The sequence below is a fragment of the Anoplophora glabripennis genome, unplaced genomic scaffold, assembly GCF_000390285.2.
Source record: "Anoplophora glabripennis isolate ALB-LARVAE unplaced genomic scaffold, Agla_2.0 scaffold170, whole genome shotgun sequence".
NCBI lineage: Eukaryota > Metazoa > Arthropoda > Insecta > Coleoptera > Cerambycidae > Anoplophora > Anoplophora glabripennis.
Genome location: NW_019416299.1, coordinates 126,292 through 145,791, shown reverse-complemented (window position 1 = coordinate 145,791; position 19,500 = coordinate 126,292). Strand labels below are relative to the sequence as shown.

General features: G+C 34.3%; 1 protein-coding gene across 1 annotated transcript in view; it reads left to right on the top strand.

Moving 5' to 3' along the window:
- LOC108903951 (axin-1) overlaps positions 1 to 19,500 on the top strand; it is an 83,479-nt gene that overhangs the window by 53,802 nt on the left and 10,177 nt on the right. Inside the window, exons 2-7 of the mRNA XM_018706303.2 lie at positions 11,826 to 12,127; positions 12,464 to 12,761; positions 13,017 to 13,212; positions 13,299 to 13,449; positions 16,847 to 16,985; positions 17,144 to 17,299. Of these exons, the coding sequence (XP_018561819.1) occupies positions 11,914 to 12,127; positions 12,464 to 12,761; positions 13,017 to 13,212; positions 13,299 to 13,449; positions 16,847 to 16,985; positions 17,144 to 17,299 (1,154 nt within the window). The 5' untranslated portion in view covers positions 11,826 to 11,913. The remainder of the gene's footprint in view (positions 1 to 11,825; positions 12,128 to 12,463; positions 12,762 to 13,016; positions 13,213 to 13,298; positions 13,450 to 16,846; positions 16,986 to 17,143; positions 17,300 to 19,500) is intronic.

Below are 19,500 nucleotides of genomic sequence, written 5' to 3'. Positions count from 1 at the left end.
CCCCCCCCAATTTTTTCGGCAATTTTATGCCTTCTGGCAGAGACCCTTCGAAATAGAGTAGTTGTTTCCCGCAATATCGTCAGTTAGGAATCTTGGTCTGTGGAGGTTATCTTTTCCATCTTTTCTGGTATCGAAGGACATTATTTTTGGCTTAATTTGATAATATTGAACTTCTTTAAATTAGCTTAGCGACTCTTCTTCCTCTAAACGTCCTCCTATCAACAATTTCGCATGCGGTTTCGCGGAAATCGCGACTCGCGGCCGTCGCAATCGATGCAACGCGGGTACGTCGATTCCGGGAACCACCGTACCGCCGTGCTTCCCGATATCCCACTAACCCTGAACTTATTGCCGGCTGTAAACACACGAATTTCCAGTGAAAATCACCGTTCCGCTCCGGGAAAGTCTATTTTTACGTGCGCTGATGTAAGCCGGGCGAGCAGTTGACACAAAGGTGGACTCCACGCTATCTGTTGAGGACCACTGGGTACCACCGCATCGGGCGAGGGTCAGCAACCGCGGCGGTACCACTAAGAAGCCTCTGGGCTTCAAAGAGCTCGCCGCCTGCCATTCAGCGCCCCCCTGCCCTCCCCGCCGGTCGCGGCGGCCAGGGCCGGACTGGGAACGAATTAAATGTCTCAGTCGTGTCATTTCTCACTTTTTTATCATTTTTTTTAATAATCACGCATTTAACTCGACAAATCCAGCACATTTAGTCTGATACTTGTTTTTTGTCTGGTTTTTAATATAAAACGCGATTTGTTGTTTTGTCATACACTGGGAAATGCCTTTTAGCCATAAGTAGAAATTTATTAACTCTTAACAAAATAGGTATTTGCTTTAAATAGGCTCTAGAAAGGTTACGCTGCTGTCACAATAAATTATATTTTGCTAAAAAAGTTTGCTTTGTTGTCATTGATGATGAGTTGATGACAATACCAGAAAATACATGTTTTTACTTCAAATAATATAAAATATGGGTAACCTTTATAAAATTCGTCCCATTTTTGGACTTTTATTAATTGTCTCTTGCGATTTTTATTTCAAACTATCCATTTTCCTCTACAGTTGATTTAATCTGTATCAGTCGCTTATATGAGAAAAAGGAAATTCGGTTACATTATTTTTGTTCGGCAACAGTTTTTTAAAAGGTTAAAATTTAAATGTCTGATCATAAATTAATGAAAAAATGCCCCACGTAGATCAAATTTTACTTTTTCCGAAATATAATTTCGGTGGATAAATAAACTTCCTTTGCAAATTTTAGTTATTTGTAGTTGGGTGTTTTGAATTTATTAAAAAAGATCAGCTTCAACAAAATTTTTGAAACAGCTTCGTAAATTTTTTTCGCCTTAAATATATTTGCTATTTTGCCTAAACACCACAACATTGTAGAGAACAACACAGTGCATCAATGAGATCAATATTATCTAAATTTCATTCTATTTATTTACATCTCGTAGAGCTTTATTTGTTCCAGTCTGCCGAAATCGTCTAAACTTTAGGGGTTCCGCAGGGCCATGCCCTTGGATCTTTCACGTTTACAACTTTTATTAATGATATTGGTTCCGATTCGATTGTTATATGCTAGTGACATGAAATGTTGTATAAATAATGAACTAGTTTTCTTTCGTTAAACATGGTGAAAATATGCGGAAAAGCCGTCAGGATTATCGTTTATGATGAATTTTGAAAACTCAACACCAGCCCAACTTATTTTTTACTGCATTTATTAGATCAAAGTTTGGGTATGCCTGTTTGGATTGAACAAAATAATAAAATGCGATAACTCGTTGCAGATTCTAAATTTTCACGTTTCACGAATAAACACGTGACATCAGCATCTGTTTCAATTAAAAAAATGTCTCACTAATTTGTATAAAGCCTCAGTGTATCAAGTTTTTAATTACAGTTGAATTGACCGATTGAATATACTGCTCCTCAAAAAAAAAATAAATAAATAAAAATTATGATATTTGTGTATGTTTCTAATTTATCACTATTTGTTTTTTATTAAAATGTTTGTTTTGTAGTTTTATTTTTGTACTGTATTTTTTTAATATTTTCGTTCTCTTATCCTGCAATTAGGCAATTTCCCGTTGGATATTGCAAAATAAATATTAAAAAAAACCGTGTTCGAAAACTGTCTAACTATGTTCTAGAACGCCAAAGTCTTCTTCGTTCTAGAATAGAACATAAAACGAATGTCAAAATAATTTGTCATTTTTTCGAAACTTATTTTGATTTTATTAATTAAACAATACCTATACATTTTAAGTAATAGTTGTTTTACATTGACAATTTATTGATCAATTAATTCATGAAGTCGCTTCATCAAGAAATTGGACAAGTGTAATGCACCAAATCTGCTGTCAAATAACTTCATGAATTTATTCATCAAGTTCTTGACGAATTAGAGCATGTTCTAATTTTCGTCAATTTCTTCGTGAAGTTCGGAAGTACCAACCCAACAGATTTCCAGCCTCAGATCAGTAATGAGGTTATGTTATTGGAATATGTAAATAATTGTGTGGCGTCGTACTAGTTTTGCATTGTTTTTACTGATTTGTTACTTACAAAAACTAATATTTATATAATGTGTCAGAACGGTACCGCTGTTGTATCACTACAATTATGAGTGGAAAGGTGACATTTTTGAAATTTATTTGCTTTGATTCATTGGTAGAACTGATTCATACGTCAAAAAACTTGACAAAGTCTGTAGCAGTGTAAAACGACACTGTTTACCAATAAATTCATGAATTAATTGATGAAGAACTTCGTCAATTTATTGATGAATAAATTGTCAATGTAAAACAGCTATTATAACATTTCAATATAAAACATTAACTATTATAAACAGGCTGACGATTACAATTTATTTTGCACAAATTTATGCCAGATCCAGTGCTGTCAGTTAATTGTTTAATTTTACTGCCCACGTTGTGTTATTGGCAAGTTCCGTAGGCTCTGCTGAAGATGGTAACAATTATTTATTTGCTATTGAAATTTTGTTCTATATATGTCTCTGCTACCGTACCAGAACGCCATCCCCATGTCGTTTAATGGCGGTAATATCGGCCCCTGCGTCGGCGGAAGAACGTCTATAGCAGTGCCCTCTATAAGTTTCCGGATGAGGCAAATTGAGATAAGCTGCTATATCTTTTGGCACGTTCCTTATTTTGTTGACGCCAACCACTTGGGTAACACATTTTTCCTTGACATATTTAACAAAAAATCTTCGACTTGTAGGATCTGCCAGACGTAAGGCACAGTATTTGCGGTATATCTTCATTTGGTCTGGACTTCAAATCAAAAAACATCTCGGAGTATGAGTTTTGGAATCGGGAACTTCCGTTCTTGAAGACAAAAGTATCATTTCTCGTTCTAGATACAAAAATAACTATTTTTAGGAATTTCAACTCAGAAATTAACATTTCCTGATTCTTATTTAAGGGAACTGTTTTCATATTTTGAACAGTTCTATCACCAGATAATATTCTATACAATGCAATAAATTCTACTCCAACAGCTCACTTTTCCCGACAACTTAGGGGGTGTCGTCTCTTTTCCTCGGGGGTTTGAACCCTCCTTTCCTGTCCCATTTCTTTCGGGATTCGGCGCGACGATTCCCATTCTCCAACTCGACATGCGGTCTTCTATTTCGCGGCGTTTAAATGCAGTTTCCATGTTCCGATACCCCAGTGGTTTTCCCGATCCCTAGATGTGTCCTACGCCTCGCTCGGAAAACAATCGAGCATCGTGCCCAAAGTGGGGATCTGTAACGTAATGGCGGTTGAGGTAACCGAAAGTTTGTTTATATTTTTACAATTCTAACAAACCGAACATAAAAAAGGAGGTACGTGCGGTGTTTCCCGACGACTTTGCGCCTTAAAAATTACCGAAAGTTCTTATTTGTACTTCCCAGTCCGGGCCTGCTCTCGAAATGAGGCAAGGCGGCTCGGAACCTTGTTCTCTCTCTTCTTGCACAGGCAGACATCCCAGCAACATTACTTACATACTTTATTTAGAACTATCATAGTGTTTTTATATCGGCTTCATTCACTCGGCTCGTCAAATCGTGCAGAACATCGCCGGTATCCCGATATTAATTGTTTTCCATAAAAAGACACGCTCACCGGATTATCGCTACGGCGTTCTTTAGCGCTGTGAGAACGGGCGAAAGCCTATGTAGCACGTAGAAATGCCCCACTTTGCCCGAACGTAATGCGGGATAGTTCAAATGACAATAACAATGAAAATAAACGGGGTAGGTTGGTAAATAGGTAAAAATGGGAGCTTTCAATTTGAGTGATCTGCTTCGTCTTGGAGCAGGAGCCACCTGAGTGTCAATTAGCAGAATCGAAAGTCCTTTTTTGTGTTAACCTCAATGTGTAGTTTATTCGTATATTTACTTGTCTGTAAATTATTGTGTGTCACGACAGGTTGATTAAGATATCTCGAAGAAAACGAATCAATACCAATAATCCAAGAGATGTGCTTACAGAAATTATTATCTGGAAAAAATAGATGATCGTGTACGAAATTAAATTTTAAGTTTAGTTTCTTGTTCCTTAAACTCGATCCAAAATGGCGAACATGACCAAAAAAAATCGCAAAGTTGCAAAGAAGCGGTTTTCCTTAAATAACTAAAAAACTATAGCCCCTATCGAAAAATATTAAATGAGAAAGTTGTAGGTTTTAAAAAGATCTATCAACTGATTTTTTTAAGTATCGATTGCTTTGTTACTTTTCCAGATATATCGAAAAAGCCGTTGAAAATCTTTTTTCTCTTTTTCTACAATTCGTTTACATTTAGGTTCCCATACTTGCTATTTACTGTAAGTATAGCCCGTGGCAAGCCAAAAAAGTACATTTTTGAAAAATTAAAAAATATTAATTATTTTTCGATATATCGATTTTTTTTTAAAAAAAAGGCCCTCTCGAAAATTGGTTAAATCTTCTCAGCGGATGGCCCTACAGTAACGATTTCCAGCTTATTTTCTTCGTAAAGAGTAGTGTTACCACGACATTAAATAATCTTTACGATTACATTAATTTTAAGGATGAAAAAAAAAAATGACTGACAAAAGTGTTTTTTTCTAATAAATATTTCACTTTTTATTTTTTTAAAGAATGAAATTGCTGACATTTTTTTATGTGACAAAATTTCAAGAACATGTAGAGAATTTACTGCTTTGCACATTTTCCATAAATAAACAAATTAAAATAATCCTCAGTATCTAAAATTTAAACGATCCCCAGGCATTTTTGTTTAAATTTTCAGCAAAAATTATTCAGACACAACAATAATTTGACAACTAACTTAACAAATGTCAAGCTATTTCAATTGTTTTTGGAGAATTTTTGGTCATAGCCAATTTGACAACAGGTCTGATAATGATACGAGAAAAACTGTCCAAAAAATAGAAAATTGCAAATATCTTTAAAAGTTGTAACGGCAACCCTAACAATGTTTATCTGGCTTGAAAGGAAATTTCAATCTGCATACGACGAAGTAAAAAAATACAGGGTGTTCCATTAAAATTAACAAGCTGTTTGAAGATATCAAAATGTAACAGCAAAAATGAAACACCTAGTCTTAAATGTTTTAATTTGTTGGTATATCATAATTTATTGTTACCAATGCCCTTTACAGGTGCCAAAGATCTAATTGATATCACGCTCCTAAAAAGAGTTACTAGCATCTAAAGTAATATGCAATAATATATAGGGTGTTCCATTTAAAATAACAAAGTTGACGTCAACTTCCGGTATAACCGGAAGTGTTACAGGAACCAAATTATTATATTTAAAAAGATTACACCCAAAAACCCCTGTGTGCCAATTTTCAAAGTTGAAATCGAAGTAGGTTCTGAAATAATAGGACACTCACTGTGATCCACCCTGTATATTGAAAAGTAGGTAACGAAGCAATCGATACTTATAAAAAATCAGTGGACAGATCTTTTTAAAACCTACAACTTTCTCATTTAAAATTTTTTGATCGGAACTATAGTTTTTTTGTTACTTAAGAAAAACCGTCTGCAATTTTGCTAATTTTTTGACCATGTTGGCCATTTTGGATCGAGTTTAAACAAACAGAAACTAAATTTAAAATTTAATTTCCTATACGGTCATATTTTTTTTCCATGGTAATAATTTCTGTAATTTTAACATTAGGCTGTTACAGAATGCTTGATTTTATTCGGAAAAAAATTATATTATCTCTCTTTCAAAATCAACTCCTTTATTTGCAGTCCAGTTAACAAAATGCTTGACATCTTCTTTAGATATTGTGTAATTCGTTTCATATTAAAAAAAATTATACCTATATTTATTTTTAAATAATATGATATCCCAATAAAAATTATTGTCCAACTAACCACGCTAGTGAAAAGATTACAAAAAATTATTGTATTAGAATGGTTCAAGAATTTTTTCAGTCGGATTCCAAATCGAAGTTATGGACTAAATCTTGTAAAGAACAATTTTTAATTTTGTTTTAATCAAAATTAAAAATAAAATTCTCACATTAAAAAAATATAGACACTTATTGGTCAGATTCTAATATCTAGCTTTGATTTATTCTGACAAAATCAAAATTTCTAAATCGAAATAAAGCCAGTTTATTAAAACAATTGAAAAATGTCAGTTTTTTATGATAATTTTTTATTTTTTTTATTGATGGTCCTTTTATTTTAACTTGAAAAAAATTTACAAATATTGATCAGTGAAAAATGAAAACTAATATTCGCAGGAAGTTTTTTAAAATACTGAAATCCGGGAAATTTTTTGTACAAAATTCAGTATACACTTTTTATAAGTTTACGCAATTTTTAAGGATCAGAGGTCAGTTAAAATGTTTTTTTTTAATTTGCATTTACAATCCAGAACTTGCTGTTGCTAAAAGGACACCTAAACATTTTCAGGAATAAATTGTTTTTAGACTTGAGGTAGGTACTGCGTGATTCCATTTAAAGTCGACAAACATCTCGTATGTGTGTGTGTATTTTTCTGATAACAAATTTTGCGAAATTTAGAGGATCGCCCAAAATCAATATTGCATAATTACATTTCCAGAGACGGACGCACAATATACCTCATTATAGCGAACGATTTAATGGGAGTTACGGACGTTCGCACACTGGGGAATATTAAACCGACGACGCCAGGTTATTATTTGCCGACCGTCGACTTAACAGCCCGCAAAACGCTCTGGCGTGTATTGTTAAATTTCCAAAGTGCATTCGTTTTAGATTTTGGCATGAATTGTGGCGATCCAAACGCGCAAAAACATAATAAAACCGCAATTTAAATTAAATGGAGTATACCGCGAACCGAGATGTATCAAAATAAACTATTTTCACGAATGTAAATGCCTTCCTTTGATCTCCTCTATCGGCCTGCGTGTAGCCATAACGTTTTTCTCGTAGCTCCCCGAGAGATTTATCGCCGAAAATATTATGTTAATATTTTTATGCATTTTACGTAATAAATTATATTTTCTGTATAGTCGTCAGATGGAAATAGTCCGGTTTGTAATTGCATGTATTTTATTCAGGTTTTATAACGAGATCAGCGGTTCCCCGTGAAAATTCCTTTTTATTTTCTTCAAGAACGTTAAATATTTAAATACAACAATGTTTATTGTTTCAGGAAATTTATAGGCTTCGTGTTCTGAAAAACATTATATTACTCTTCCATTCAAAATATACATTTACTAACAAAGCATCTAGATAACGTCTAGAATTTATTGCTACAATACAGGGTGATGTATGAAAACGGTTCACATGGAAATGTTTTGCGCGAAAATGTACGTACAAGTTATACCTTTAAAAATTAACTATACAGGGTGTTTCAGGATTAAGTCGACAAACTTTAAGGGGATATTCCTCATAAAAAAAAGAAAATTTACGGAATTTGCCACCAAGCAAACAAACATTGAAAATGAATACAAAAAATAGCTCAACATATAAATAAACACTGACAGAATGGCAACAAAAAAAAAACGATAAAAAGTACCACTACCCCCAAAATTACAAAACTACTCTGAAAACGCTACAGCCACCCCACCCCAACTGCTAACCTTTGTCAACACATCAACAAAACTAAGTTATTGTTACAAATTTCCCCTTTTCTGTTTCACCATTTTCCTCCACATTCTCAGTTATCGCAGAATACCCACTCACTTCTATTCAACGCTGAGAGATCCAACCTACACAACGACATTAAAGTCGCTCCGATCGAACTACTCCTGCGCCCAGCGATCGCGACCGAACATTTGTAACACCTTGAAATTTATACCCATTATATTTTCCCAAATTTGGCGTTATACTACCGCTTCCGTAAACATATCCAACGTAAAAATTATTTAAAGTGATTTTAATTTTAAATCGCAGTAACTTTTTTATTGTTACCTCGCCCAATATTTGTTAATCGTCGTACTAAAAGTAGACCTCGCTCGCCCGTGCACGTAGTTTTTGCCTCGATTTCTTCACCGATCTCTGAAAAACTGTGTTGGTCATTTGCCCGTCCGAAAAAAAAAATATCCTGTTTTCCTCCGAGTGCAGTTTCGCGAATTACACGCGCTCGCGATTCTCGCCTCGGGGAGGGCGAGCACGGCGCTTTTTGTAATAATAAATTAACAATGGCATTGTGTGCAGTGAAACATAAACAGAACGGAGAACGGGTAATGGCCTAAATCAGTCACGGTGGCGGCATAATTCGGCGTGAAGACAATAATGATTGTAAGGTGGGACCGTGGCGGGATGGCGTTTTGTGTCGGGTCGAGAAAAATTGCTTTTCTTGTAGTTTCCACGCTAACCACTTCGTCGGCTTCGCCGCTTCGTCAGGAAGCTGATCTAGAATTTGTTTTTTTTTGTATAATTTCGCGATAACGTCATAAATATTAATGATTCGTTTACAATGAACAGCAACAAACCCTTATGCTGGAGACAATCAGCCATATTCTGTAACTCCTTATCGAATAGAAATGTATAAAATCGAATCGAGATCAACCCATAAAATCGGAATTGGGCAACATCGGTATTCTATAACTTGTTTCGACGTCTACTATCGAAGTTGGTAAAAATCGACGTCGATCGGCAAACTCTGTCGAAGTGGTGGTTTTAGATATCGAGATCGGATCACGCATGCGTTGTTGAGTTAGATGTGTCAGTTTGAGTTAAGCATAACCTCACAACACAACAAATCTTTCCTTTTCGTGTTTTAAATCACAGAATTATAAAATATTTGTACGTCTATACGTACGTGTATAGGTATATTTTTTATTTAGTTATCTAATTTGTGCATGGTTTATAATATTCTCTATCAAAGGGCTTAGTTTTACCATGAAGTAAAAATTTGTACAGCGTAATGAAATCTACCATGTAGTTCAGCTGCTCTGTAGAAGTTTTTTTTCTTTATTGGAGTCGGAACTGACATCATTAATATTTTTCAGTACTGACCTTCTCGAAAGATTACAGCAAAATGATTGTATTTTTAAACTAAACTAGGTATACAATCTAGTAGGTAGATACAATAATTAAATTTACCGAACGTGGGATTTCCTATTAAAACACATCTGCAAGTCAACTGTGCGTAAATTCCACTTTTTATACCTCCGCTAAATCTTGTAAAAGGCAAATTTATCTTATTTTTAGAGCTAATTTGCATATTTCATATTTTGAAATTTCTAACCTCTAAATGTCACTTGGTTATTAAAGTCTATAATCGCAGAGCAATGCATTGTTGCCATTGCGCTAAACCGGCATCGAATCGAGGTAATTCTCTACGATTTGAGTTACAGAATACCAATTTTAAGAAACGATCGACGCGATAGATATTGAATTTTACGAATTGCGAACATTTCGACTCGACCTGAGCATTTCGATGCAAGTTACAGAATAGGGCTGAATGTGATCTCTGGTTGGTTGAGTCTCGTGAAAAAAATACACCAATCAGAACAGGCGAAACAGAATGTTGTGTGTGGTTGTGTTTTAATGTAATCTGATCTTATTGTTTTAATAATTTTTACCTGGCTTGTAACCATTTATCAAGGCTCTGTATAACAAAACCGTGTACAAAATATCGAAATAAAACGATGTCCGGGATATCCTTTTAAAAATAGTTTATGTAACACTTCTGTGCCACTTGACCCTACTAAATACGTAAATTTTTATCGTAATTATTCATTTAGTCACACACCATTAATAATTTCTACTTATTTCCATATACGGTTATAAAATTAATTAATATTTGAATAAGGTGTCTGAAAGTATGCAACACACAATGCATCTAAACTAAATCATTCATTAAAATTGATTCATAGAAACCACTTGATTGAGAAATAAATTTTTTGGATGTGAATGTAATTGATATTCTGATAAAAGGTTAAACGTTAATACTAAAAAAATATTTGAAATTCATGGGCGGTGTAAATCTGATTTAAAAAAATAACAAAAGTCGCGTCTGCAAATATTTACTTCGAACGGGGTTATTTGAAAGACAGTTAAAACTGTCGTTACTCCCAATAAAACAACTGAGTATTTATGAAAATAAACAGTAAAACACTCTGTAATTACCAATAAAAAATTCTTTGAAATTTAAGCGAGTTTACATGTTTTCCCGAAGCTCTTTATTACAAACATCGTTTTTAAGGCAAATAAAATATTTATTGTTACTTAAGATGATCGGGGTGTTAAAACTATGTGTTTATATAATTTTTTTGTGCCAAAACATTTTAAGAAACGTCTGAAGCACACGTACCAGGATAAATTTAAAAACTGAGGGGGATGTAATATGAAACCCTCTATATTATTCATCAATGGTTATTAAAAAATTATTGTGCTTACAGTCGGAGCATAAAAAGGTACTAGCCCCCCCTTCCAGGGTGAGTCACTCTCAGCATCGATCGAAGAAGTGCTTATTTTTGTTCGCCGTATCGCTTCACTCTCTATTGGGCTGTCCGTCACAGTATACGGTCTATTCTAAGTTGCTGTACCAGCCAAGTTTTCATAACGGTATTAATATTACAAAAAAAATAACAGCCATTGTGTCGTCGAATCAAAATAATATTTCCCTTGCGGCCTCCGTTCATTACGATGGGGTAGGTTTTATCTGTGTTGCATGCTTTTTGGTATTCTTGCTATTGTTGACTATTTAAAAAGTCTTTGGTATTATTTTTGAAGCCCCCGAGATTCTTCCCCCTCATATTCCTCGTAGTACGTGATTTCTGTACAGATGCATTTCTTATTAATGTCCATATTAATATTTTCTGCTTCAACGCATCCACTTACTTTTAATGGTGGTAGAAGATATTTAATATGGGCAATTTTTTACCTGCCCTTTAGGTATTGTTTGCATTGTGTGCGGTTTATTAAATATAATATCATAATTTTATTAATACGCCATTTCTGATGTTTTTTTTTATTTGTTGTCCGGGGCTACTCGTACGCAGCTCGTTCTTTGTTGGGATGCTGCGAGATATTGATCGGCATCGAATTGTACCACACCCTATTCTTAAGTTGTTGATTCGTGAGCCTTTTTACAGATTTAATAACCAATTGTGCAGAACATTTATTAAAAAAAATAAAAAGTACAAAATTTATTTTTTTCATTATTAAACGTTGACAAAATATTTTGTTGTAATATATTTCTCACAAATATAATTTTAAAATAAGCAAATATTTTTCCTAAATAAAATAAATTTTTCCCGTAAATGGATGCATATTTAAAAAAACAATGCCCATTTATACGAGTTCAAAGATTTGCAGACCACTATCGTTTGCGTTGTTATCTTACGAATGACACGCCTGTTGCAGTGGTCACCATGAAGCATCGAATGTTGTGGAATAAGCAGCGGATAGGAACCAGTTCGAAGAGGGGGCTTAGGGATAGGCCCTTGTCAACATGAACGAGAAGGACTCGAACAAAGCCACCAGCGACGAGCCACAGCAGCAGAACATCTATGAGGGCGGTTTCGATCACAAGTCTCCCAGACCCCCCGTGCCAGGAGAGGAGAGGAGCCACTTCATGTCCGACTGGGGAGTCCCCTCGCAGATGGACTGTACGAAACACAAGTCTTCCTCTCCCTCGCCTAGGAGGTTCTCTGCTTCTGCAAACGGTGAGGCGATTTAGTGTTAGTTTTTAAATGTCATTGTTATTATACATCTGCAAACACTTTACAACTTTGTGGACTCGATTACTTCACATTTGATTTTACGTCACTATATTACTTGTAAGGGACGTGAAGTACTCGAGCTCGTGCAGTATTTGTGGACGTTAAATAACAGAATATTGAAAAACTAACACACTGTTGTGAAAATTAGTTCATAAAACTACATTTCATGGCAAAGTTGATGGAGAAACGTTATGAAAATTGACGCAAAGTTCGATTTGTTAGAATCTGATAGTTATCGGTTTGATCTTCCTTTTGCAACAAACTGGTGTCTTTTTTTAGAATCTAACCCAGCGCTATTGGGATATGAACCGGAGGGCAGCTGTCGCCCCCTGCCATCTGCTTCCCGGCCATCTTCCCGCCCCTGCCCCGACAACCCCTCCCCCCCGTCTTGTCTGCGATGGGCCCAGTCTCTGCATTTCCTGCTGCAGGATCCCGAAGGGACCCGTCTCTTCCAGCAGTACTTGAAGTCCGAGTGCCCCCACCACGCGGACCTCCTCGATTTCTGGTTTGCCTGCGAGGGCCTGCGCAAGCAATCGACCCCCGAAATGATACACCGGTTCGTCAAGATCATTTATATGTAAGTATAGATTTAAAAAAAAAATTAAGAAGTTTTGAATGTTATTTACACTCTAGTGGCAAAGTAGTAGGCGGTTTATGTGATATGATTTCGCATATTCTCTGCATTTGAAGTGTAATGTGCCGTTGATTTCGCATAGTGTTCCAATATTATATTCAAGTCTTTGTTTCTATCGATTGTTGCATAGCCTACTATTTTGGCGCCGGAGGAAAGCGCAAAAATTCATGGTGGACGTTATTAAGTTTTCCTTTGTAGGACATTTTTCGTGAGGTCCACTCTTCCCATCGACGAGGATTTGCGGAAAGAGGTGGGAAAGAACATAAAGTCGTCTCAGTGCCTTGAGCCCCCTGTGACCTTGTTCGACCAGGCGCAGGCCAGGGTCGAGCAGCTCATCGATGAAACCACGTACCCCAACTTCCTTAAAAGCGATTCGTACCTGCAATATTTAGAAGTAGGTACAAGCGGGACGGCGCGTTGGATCCATAACGCGCGGTATCCGTTTACTAAAGTGATTTTTTTGTTTTTTTTTTGTTTCAGAATGTTCAAAATCCTAGTAGTAGCAGCAGTAGCGATTTTAGTAGTAATGAATTGTCGGGACCCCTGGCCAGCGGCTCCGACCTCCTGCCCACCCTTCATGAGGACATGGAGCTGATCATAAATCCTCCGGTTCACATCAGTCATAATTCCGGTGAGTTTTATTAAGTCTGATTGTTTTGTCGTGGGGCCGCATTAAAAAAAATTGGAACGGGAACTGGAAATATGATTGAGTATTTCTTTATCTACTTTTTATTTCCATTTTTCACCTGGAAATATGTAAAAAAATTAATTTGGCGTTGTCATAACCATTAATTAGAAAAGTGGTGTCACAAAAAGTGTATACCAATCTGGAAAGTTAAGAAAATTTGGAATTATCGGAAAATTACACTAGATGTCACTAACTTATTTTGTTAAACTTTACTTGCCGATAAAATTTCATAAAATTTGCCATAATTACTGAAACTAATTTTTAATATATTTTTTTAATAAATTCAAAACGTTTAAAGTCAAACAAATGAAAATTTTTACAGGTAGTTCACATTTTATAAAACAAAGTAAATTTTTTCTCATTTTTCGATTATCGAAGACCAAAACAAAATTTTTGTTTTCTTTCGGGACACCGAATGGTAGAGATGTTTTAAAATCTTATGAGCTTTGACCTTCATATGCGCAGAAACATAATTCCGACCGTCGCCTAAATTATTCTACGTCTTAAAAATATTACACCTATTATTCACAGTCTCTCTCGAGCTCTAGCGTAAACAAGCCTTTGATCCGATTACAAAAATCATAATAAAATGCCCTATTCTTTATTATTTTAATTTAAACAATATAAATATATACAACGAACCTTCGCCAGTTGACTTTATTGATGCCCGAGTGCCTTAGTTCATTTCTACTTGTAATGATGCACATGGTCTAGTTCTGAGTCAATGTTTTCACAACGTGCTTATTAGAAGAATTATGGGAATACGCCACGCCTTTCGTGCATTTCGCGGCTCATGAGATATTAAAAGACCTCTACTACCAACATTCAAAAAAAAATTTGGCAAATGTTAGTGACTGAAAATCTGAAAGTGATGCAGAGCAAACATTTTTCAGTCTTTCCTGGAAAATCTTGAAATCTTTTGGTCAAAATTTCATATCGTGAACTTGACGGCCGTATTTTTTTTCAATAAGCGCACAATAGCTTGCTTTTGTTAATTTTATATTTTGTTTTTCATCACTAACAATATAACGATCAATAATTGTGGATTCTTTAACGTTAATTTAAAATCTGGTTATTTTTCTTAAAAGGAGTGTTTTTGTGCGTAATTTTCAGTAAATTTATAGCAGATTCTTGACAAGGGTTTAGAAAATTTAAGCAAGGTAGAAGAATATTTACTAATTTTTATTTGTCTGATTATCGAGCACAGGCAGCTTAGATGTAGGTACCACGGAATTTTTGGTTTAGGAGAAAATGACATTATTTTAATCAACCAAAATTTGAAAATACTTTTTTTGAAAATTATGCAGAATTTTTGGCTAAATTCAAATAGTAATAGTTTATTTTGACTGATTTTAATGTATTCGTAACAAAACAAAATCAACGTCTAAAAGAAATCCAAATTAATTTTTTTTTACATTTTTTTGTTCTTGTAAAACAGTTAAATAAGAGAAGATCTTCATTACCGGAAAAGCCTTAACTTTATTTATAATATTGCCAAATGCTTACTCTAATTAGAAAAATATATAAGGAGCCTAAGATTAAAAATAAGAGGATCACAAAAAATTGGCTTAATTTTTTTTTTTTTTCAGTGCGGAAATTTAAAATGGTCACAATAAACGAATATTACAATTTGGTCAGTAATGCTCATATTTTATGAAAACCTATTCTGTAAATGAATTTACAAAAAAAATCCGATCTTCTAAAGAGTGCGCAAAAAACCTGTGATTTTCGCCCGTTTTTTCACAAATTGCAGATAATTAAAAAAAAATATATAAAAATTTGTTTTTGGTCGCAAATTACTTGTCGTATAAAACTGAAATGAGCATAGCTTTTAGTATTTTGAATATTTTAAAAATCACCCCTACTAGGGGCTGAAAAAATGCCAAAAATGAAGAATTTGAATATTACCAATTGATATAAAAACTATTAGCTTGTGAATTATCTTAATATATTTTTTTTGGAATTTTTACAATTATTTCTGATATTCTCTATTTTTGGGGATGATTCCACCCCGTGAGCGCGCTTAATGGTGGATTTTCTAATTCAACATGCTTATGTCAGTCTTGAGAATAAATCTTTCTTTGTATCAAGATCCATCCGATAGAAAAATTCATATGCTAATATTTTTTATATTTATTGTTAATATTCAATTCTTCATTTTGGGCGTCTTTCCAACCCTTAAATAGGGGTGATTTTTGAACATTTTCAAAAAACTAAAAGCTATGCTCATTTTAATTTTTTGCGACGAGTAATTTGAGACCAAAAACATGTAAAAACACTAAATGTTGACTTTTTTTGTATTGATGGAGAACTGAAATGCTGTTTCTTTTCATTGTTTACTCATGAAAAATTAAGAATTTCTTTCTTTTGTTGTTTTAAATTAAATATGTTTAGCTTTTGTTAGTTTATGCTTTTGAACTCAACTAATTTGAGATTTGAAGACTCGAATATATAAATTTTGTTGAATATATTATTTTCGTACTAATCGAGGTTTACTCCAGCAAAATATACAGGGTGTAACTTTAAGTGAAGATCAATTTTTTTATGGGTGATAGTATGTGCTCCCCTGAATACGAATCCGAAATTCTTTTTTTTTAAGCAAATAAATAGTCGAATTATAATCAGTTCTTTAAAATGAACTTTAGTTCCTGTGTACGCCGTCACTGTATTCATGTATTACAATAATTACATGAATTGTAGGCAACTTACAGTGCATGCGAAGGGAGATAGCGTGGGTCAACGGTGACGAAGTTGTTGGTCAGCATTTAGAAACGCCTAACTGTGAATTTGAATGTTTTTCATTGTTCTTAAATTCTAAACGAACTCCGTATCCTGAGGTCCACATAGTTAAAAGTGGCAGGTTACGCATTTGACAGATTTATGGGAACAAATTCAGAGAAGTGTTACAAAAATCATTTGAGTAAACTGACTATTTATTTTTATGTATTTCATTTATTATTATTAATTCCTGCTCGAGTTTTTTGCAAGTTTATTTATTAAGCACTGTTCCAAAATTACTTAAACAAGTTAAATAAAAATCAAATTTTAAGACAGAATTTCAACAAATAAATTATTGATATTTGTTTTTAAAGGTCAAAGAAGCCCCACCCAAAGTTACATCCTGTATAAGGAAAAACATGTTAAGTATTTTTTCAAATGTTTCTATTTGGAGCTTATTTAATTTTTCCATTTCAATTTTTGTTATGAAAAAATTAAATGAAATGACGTTTTGAAATTTCTTAAACGTTAAAGATTCTTGGCAATATTTTTCGGGAAGCTTCACTTTTTCTTTTTAAATTTACAACTATTATGAATTTAAACATTTTTTAACCGTTTCCAGGCACAGGCAGTGTGAGTACCGGCTACCACACGCCCAACGTGGGCGCGGGCGGGCCCGTCCGCCTCACCAAAGACATGCTCCTCATATCGCAGAAACACCGAGCCGTCGACGTCAGGCCCAAATCCGAAACTTTCGCCAGGTAAATACCACTCTCCTCCCTCCACCCACGCACGCCTCTTGTCGCTTCGAGGCTTGCTCCCGACGGCGATAACCCCCCTCCCCCCCACCACCAACACTTTCCGCCTTAGTTAAATTGATTTTTTTTTTTTTTCGTTTGGTTTGCGTGTGGTTGTGTAGTATGTTCATGTACCGCGGCGGCACATCCTTGGCAGCGCACGCCGCATACAACTCGTACAACCCCGTATCGAGGCAGGACAGCGAGTTGCATTCGCTCAGCAGCCATTCGGACGCACGCACCGAGTCGGACAACATGTCCATGACGGACAGCTCCATGTAAGTACCCAGCAGGCGGTAGGTTTGTCGTAAATGTTCACGTCTTGGTGGCGAGTAACGATAAATTTACTAACTTGCAAAAGTCGTACCCAACAAATTTTTTCCTTGATTTTTTGAACCGAAGCGTACAAAATTTCCGTAAATGCCACCGGCTTCATTTTTTATGTCACAGTGCCGGTGAAAATCGCGTCTTGATATTTTTTTAAACAATTTTTAGATGCGGTTTTGGTAAAATGAATGAAAAATAACTTGGATTTTAGACAGTGCCGTTGTTGTCATATCACATCAGATGTATTGAAATTATGTAATGCACCTAAATAAGGTTAATTTAAGGGGTCACTGACACTGATTCACAAACTGAACACAGTGCTTTAAAATAATTGTAGCAAACTCTTTTTATTAAAAACTTTATAGGATTTTTTAAAATATTTCAAAACTATCAGAACAGTATTTTTAATGTTTTATAAAACAGCAAAAATTATTATTTTCAACTTGATTTCAATTTGGAGTTTTACATTTTTTTCTGAATGACGAAGTATTTTTTTTATTACGATGCTGTTCCATACGACATGGGCTACTTGTTTGTTTTCTGCAAAATATCAAGTAATTCATTTTTACAAAGAGTGCTTTGGAAACAAAACGTCCTGCTGTGACTCCAACCAAAATTTTGACAGTTCGGTTAAATTCTCATTGATGTCAAGGTTTTGAGTATCAGAAATGTAATTTTTACATGAGACAAAAGCCAGATATTCTTCGAATTGATTAAACAAGTTCGAAGAACGTCTCAGTTTTCCTCATGCGAAAATTGCATGTTTAGTTCTCTAAACTTTGACACTGGCGATGAAAATTTAACTGAACTGTCAAAATTTCATTTGTTTTGTTTTCAAAGCACTCTTTGTAAAAATGTATTATTCGTTATTGCGACGCAAAGAAAACGGTAAACTGTAATATATAACTATGGGATATTGATGAATATAAAAATACAAAAATCTAATGTAGCACCTTAAATAAAAAAGTAGAAGCTGAATTCTCACAAAAAAGTATCACAAGAGAACAATTTTTAAGTTTAAAAAGTTCTACACTTTCAGTTTCCGATCAAAAAAAGGAATTAGTTTTTTGTCAATGTCTTCAAAACAAAAAAAAAATATTTTAAATTCATATTTGGCCTGACAGCTCAAATTTAAACCACCTTTCATCTTTTAAGATAACCAATATACAGGGTGATTTAGAACTTATGCAAATAAAATTTTTTAATGTATAGAGGACTTATAAAATTTTGTAAAAAAAAATCAAAAAGGGCAGGTCGAAAATGATTTAAATATACAACGGACAAAAAATTGAAACAATTTCTTTCCCAAGGAAAGAAATAAATAAAATTTTATAACACCTATTTTATATCGGCAAATTCAACTGCTTTTGCCGCTATTGTTATTATTAATTAAAAAATTAATTTGTGGTTTTAATTAATAAAATAATTTGAAATAACTGATGTTATAACTGTTCAAAATTTTGTCCACCGACGTGTAAACATATTTAGGCCTGTCTTATCCAGTTTCTACAAACTAACAAAAATGTTGTCTTGCTTCATCATAAATTGAAACGATATCCATAAACTCCCAGTTGCTATAAACATAAACCATTTTTGATACCTGAAAAACTAATGTAAACCCTATCGCAAAAATGTTAATACTAAATCGGATTTCAGTATTTGGAATGGCATGGGCTATGTGGAGAGATAGGGCCTTGCGCACAGCGCACAACACGAGTGTCGCTAGAGATTACAGTAGCCCAGCAATGTAAGGGTTGAAAATACTACAACTTCAATAATTTTTTTCTCGGAAACTATAAGAATTTTACAATAATTTCTTTCACAATATTGATTCCATTTTTCATGACACACCTATTCCCAAATTTTTTTGGATGAGTTGTGGATCACCCAGTATAATAAATGACAAATAAAGCGGCAAAAATTGAGTGTTGAAGAAATAATACTTGTATCGATTACATTTTAATATACTTTTAACGATATACATAAGTTCTCAGAATAATGTAGTAATTATTTCTGTTGTAAATGGAACCACAGAATGTAATATCTAAGTAACCGGTCTAACGTTGGTAGAACTTCTAAAACTAGAAGGTATGGTTGCATGCGATTAATGCCTGGCATGTTTCCTACCCAATCGTTGCATTTTCTTTCTTAG